The 5,027-nt window shown below is 45.4% G+C and overlaps 1 protein-coding gene across 1 annotated transcript; it reads right to left on the reverse strand.

Annotated features, from left to right (window-relative positions):
- Positions 3,351 to 4,786, reverse strand: LOC110434000. Its single transcript, XM_021457420.1, has one exon. It carries the CDS (start codon positions 4,176 to 4,178, stop codon positions 3,615 to 3,617), a length of 564 nt encoding a protein of 187 aa, XP_021313095.1. The 5' UTR covers positions 4,179 to 4,786; the 3' UTR covers positions 3,351 to 3,614.

Genomic DNA, 5,027 nt, shown 5'->3' on the forward strand with positions numbered 1-5,027 from the left:
GACTACTGTTGTAGACATGTATTTCTCCGCAGCAATTGCAGAAATCTTTCTCAATGATCCAGATCCTAAGACCATGGCAGAGTGCAAAAAGCGCTCAGACTGGGCTCAATGGAAAGAAGCAATTCAAGCTGAGATAGCCTCGCTCACTAAAAGAGGGGTATTCACAAAAGCTATGCCCACACCCTCCAAAGTCTTTCCTATAGGCTTTAAATGGGTTTTCGTCCGGAAACGGAATGAGAACAATGAGGTGGTGAGATATAAAGCAAGGCTCGTAGCACAAGGGTTCACGCAGAGACCCGGCATTGATTATAATGAAACTTATTCTCCAGTAATGAGTGGAATTACTTTCCGATACTTAATATCATTGGCAGTTCAAAATCATCTATCTATGCAGTTGATGGATGTGGTGACAGCATATTTATATGGGTCACTTGATTCGGACATATATATGAAGGTTCCCGATGGAATCCAAATTCCGAATCCAAACGCAAATCGTAACATGTATTGTGTAAAACTACAAAAGTCATTATATGGCTTGAAGCAGTCGGGACGAATGTGGTACAACCGACTGAGTGAATTCCTTTTAAACAAAGGATACACCAATAATGATGATTGCCCATGTGTTTTCATTAAGAAATCTCAAACGGGATTTTGTATTATATCTGTATATGTTGATGATTTAAATATCATTGGCAGTCCAAATGATATAGAAGAAGCACGCAAACATCTAACGACGGAATTCGAGATGAAGGATTTGGGAAAGACCAAATATTGCCTAGGTTTACAAATTGAGCACCGTCCTTTAGGGATTTTAGTGCATCAATCAGCCTATATCCAGAAAATATTGGAGAAATTCAATATGGATAAATCATACCCTAATAAAACCCCGATGGTTGTTCGTTCCTTAGAATTAGGGAAAGATCCATTTAGACCACGGGATGTTGGGGAGAAGACGTTGGGACCAGAAATCCCATATCTCAGTGTTATTGGCGCACTTATGTATCTTGCAAATTGCACCAGGCCTGATATCGCATTTGCAGTGAACTTACTAGCTAGGCATAGTGCGGACCCGACTCACCGTCATTGGACGGGAGCAAAGTGTATCCTCAGATACCTTAATGGCACAAAGGATCTTGGTTTATTCTTCAAAAAAAATCATGATTCCAGTATGATTGGCTATACAGATGCTGGTTACTTATCTGATCCTCATAACGGAAAATCCCAAACAGGATTTGTATTCCTACATGGAGGTACAGCTATTTCATGGAAGTCTTCTAAGCAGACTCTAACAGCCACCTCTACTAATCATTCTGAAATTATTGCTTTATACGAGGCATCACGAGAATGTGTGTGGCTTCGCAGAATGATTAACCACATACAACAGACATGTGGTATTGGTTCAATTGAATCACCAACAATTATCTATGAAGATAATTCCGCTTGTGTTACACAGATGCAAACAGGTTACATAAAGAGCAATATCACTAAGCATATTGTTCCTAAATTGTTTTATCCCCATGAATTACAAGAAAGTGGGGAAATAAACATCTTGCAAATCAAGTCATGTGATAATCTCGCTGACCTATTTACTAAGTCCTTACCAACTTCTGTGTTTCAAAAATTGGTACATGGAATTGGTATGAGGCGACTTCGAGATTTGCCAGAATCAGGGGGAGACATCTCCTAGATGCCACCTGTACCAGCATCATATTATACTCTTTTCTTTCACAAGTTTTACTCAAAAGGTTTCTTGTTAAAGTTTTTAATGAGGTAATATTAACATAAGCATGTGTTATATTTTCTATTTTCCCCACCGGGGTTTTTGTGGGAAATATCAAAGACACATATTGCCCTCCCAACTCATCCATGGTTTTTCCTTGAAAAAGGTTTTTCATGAGAGTTATTTCAAGAGGCAATACTTATAGTATGTCGTCATATTTTTCTCCTGATTTTCCTACTGGGTTTTTATAGGAGTTTTAGCGACATATCTCTTAATATGGCTCCTCACATTTTTCCTAAACGGTTTTTTAGAGGAGTTATCTTTATGTCATATCTCCAATATTTTTCCCCACTAGGGTTTTTAATTGGAATACCAATGACATAGTGGTTTGTTTAAATCACACAAATATATGCTACCTTCTCCTTGTTTTCCTATAAAGGTTTAAAGGAGTTTTACAGCATATCCATACATACATATTCCTCAGATTTTTCCCACAGGGTTTTTCGAGGAATCCAAGATTACAGCTACATTGATCTTAAGAATGATTCGATCAAGGGGGAGTGTTGTGAAACGATGTCTCCTCTGAAGAGACACCTCTTCATCATCTAATCGGTGATCTCATCTGGTGATAGGATTAGCAGTTAGCCTAGCAGTTAGCATGCCATCCGAAGGGGCATGTCCTTTGGCCAAGAGCAGTTGCTCTTCCTGTACTCAAACACCAAGGAGTCACGTCCGTACGACGTGATCTCTCACTTGTATATAATCTAACAAGATCAATGAAAGCAGCAGTTGTTCACTGTTCATTTACATTCACTCTTAACGCTGGGAACGGGCGCCCCTACCTGTGTAGAGCGCCGGCTAGTAATCGCTGTTGTTATTTTTCAACCTCCGTCAATTCGGTCGTGGTAATATTGTAAGCTTACTTCATGTACAGACAGGCTCAGGTAACACAGTAAAATAGCCTGTTTAAGAAAGCTAAAGGTTGTATTGTACTAGAAGCCAAACACAGGTACGAGTACGAAGGAACTTTTGTTGGCTTGCAAATCCCAGAGGTATTGTTATATACGCTCAATCTATTCAAAACCTAATTTAAAAAAAAATACTTTTGAGCTACTTAGCTTTTACAATCGACCCACAGACTGAAGGTGGCTTGACCTGGACAGCCGTTTCGTTACCGCCGGGGAGCGTGAAAACGGCGGGCCACTTGCGCAGGTGGACTGTTTCTAGCAGTTATCTGATCTACCAGGGGCGCCCCGGTGAGCACTAGCTCCCTCTCCTGACGTACGCGAGACTAACTGCAGCTATATGCATGTACCACTTGCCCGTCCCGTTGCTTTCTCCTCGACGACGAGGTAACCCGTGTGAAAGGGTAAGGTACGAGCAGTGCAGCCAAAGCAAATGCTCGCTGCTGAAGTGCTGATGCATGCATTCGCCGCCGTGGCCGGCCGGCTGCGTGGCAGGTTTGGCTTCCTCTTCAGAAAACTAAAGCTTGAAGATGAAGCGATAGCGTTGAGGCGATAGAGACGAAGTGCTCACTCATGTCCTAAGAAGCTGAGCTGCAGGTATACTACTTCTTCTGTAGAGAGTAGAGACTCGAACGAGAGATATGCTCCCATCGAATCATTTTGCATTGGTAGTGAACCACCAGGTATATATATATACGAAGGTCTAAATATATATACGTACTGAAGAGAATTGTAAATCTGATCAAGCACTAGTTGCCACCTCTTTCCACAATACACTCCTATCCTATATATGTACAGACATGCATGGCCGCCGGGTGATGAGCAACGGCAACGCATCATACACACTCCTCACCTGAAACGGCTAACTGTGGCTTAGGAGACGTACTTAGGTAGCTAACAACTTGCTCACGTCCCGACTCCAGCACTCATCAAGCTAGTGGTGTCATGCACGCCACTGGTGTGATGCGCTCAAACCTGTCGTTCTCCTTAATCGGCGGGAGCATGGGCCTCCGCGCGTCCCGGCTCCATGCCGGGCTCGCGTGGGCGCGGCCTCCACCGCCGCAGCTCCCGGTCCGTAGCTCGCCTTCGAGCTCGGCCATCCTGGCCTTGCGCTCCCGCGCTTTCAGCTTCACCAGCATCGCCACCAGCGCCTCCGCGTCCTTCCTCCTCATCACGATCTTCACCGTCAGCACCTTGCCGGCCGCGGTCACGGCCGGAGTTGTTGGGGCCGCGCCGTCGCCACCAGCAGCCGCCCGCAGAGCACTTCCTGCACGAGGACGCCCCGCGCGCGCCGTTTCCTCCTCCTCAACGTCGCCTTCGTCGTCCCACCCCTGCTTGCGCGCCGTGGCCACCACCACGCGGCGGCTCGGCGTGGCAGGAGGCGGCGCCTCGGTGACGACGGCGTTCACGGAGCGCCTGCCCCCGGTCCCGGCGAGCCTCCGGCCGGTGCCGGTGGCCTCGCGGGACGCGCGCGGCGGCACGGTGTTGCCCATGTCTGTGCGTGCGTGCGTGGAGCGGGACTGGCCAAGTGAATTAATGGTTACTAGGGAGTGACACGAGATGGTGGTGTTCAGAACTCGGACGATGGTTCCTCGATCGGCCGTGCTCTAACTATTTGTAGCGTCACGAAGCGGCGGACTTGTTCAGACAAGGGTAAAAGGGACGTGTGCGCAGCGCGGCACGGATAAGTTTTCACGTCCTCGTGGGGCCTGAACGGAAGCGCGGGAACTAAAAGGCCTGTTTGATTGAGACCCGTACCAGGCAGGTTCAGGCATCAATAATCTCAGTCTCGGACGTCTAAAATCGAAATAAAGTGGCCATGTCAGGGAAAGCGCTCTGACTTAGAACCAAACCATCTCTAAATGCCTAATAATGCACGAACTGCGGCATAATTATCCGTCATCTTTATTAAGAAATGTTTTTTTTAAAATGTAAGAGAAGTCACTCTAGCTATATATATCCGTTTCTTGTTTGAAACGGTCTCGAATTGAATAAAGTTTCAGGTTGCCCAACCATTAATTTTTCTTTATATCAAGATAACAGCTTTGAAACGGTCTATATATAGATTGTGACGACGTCAAAGTGGCTAATCAAGGCACTGACTAATAACTGCAAACTGCCAATGAATCTCGCAACACATATTTGTCATTACTATATTTGTAACAATGAGAGCCAGCACATCTTTTGGAGCCAAAGTTAGTGCGGCGGATTTGGTTGGTGACTATATCTTGCCATATGTTGCTACATTAAGTTAAGCGAATTTAAATACCTTTGCCAATTGTTTGGTCATGGGCTTATGGCAACGATTGGGCCAAGGTTCTTAGAGCATCTCCAAGATTACC

The sequence above is a fragment of the Sorghum bicolor genome, chromosome 3 (assembly GCF_000003195.3).
Source record: "Sorghum bicolor cultivar BTx623 chromosome 3, Sorghum_bicolor_NCBIv3, whole genome shotgun sequence".
NCBI classification, from domain to species: domain Eukaryota; kingdom Viridiplantae; phylum Streptophyta; class Magnoliopsida; order Poales; family Poaceae; genus Sorghum; species Sorghum bicolor.

What these genes read in the sequence shown, in the direction of transcription:
- LOC110434000 (XM_021457420.1), bottom strand. Translation starts at nt 4,178, where the DNA reads ATGGGCAACACCGTGCCGCCGCGCGCGTCCCGCGAGGCCACCGGCACC.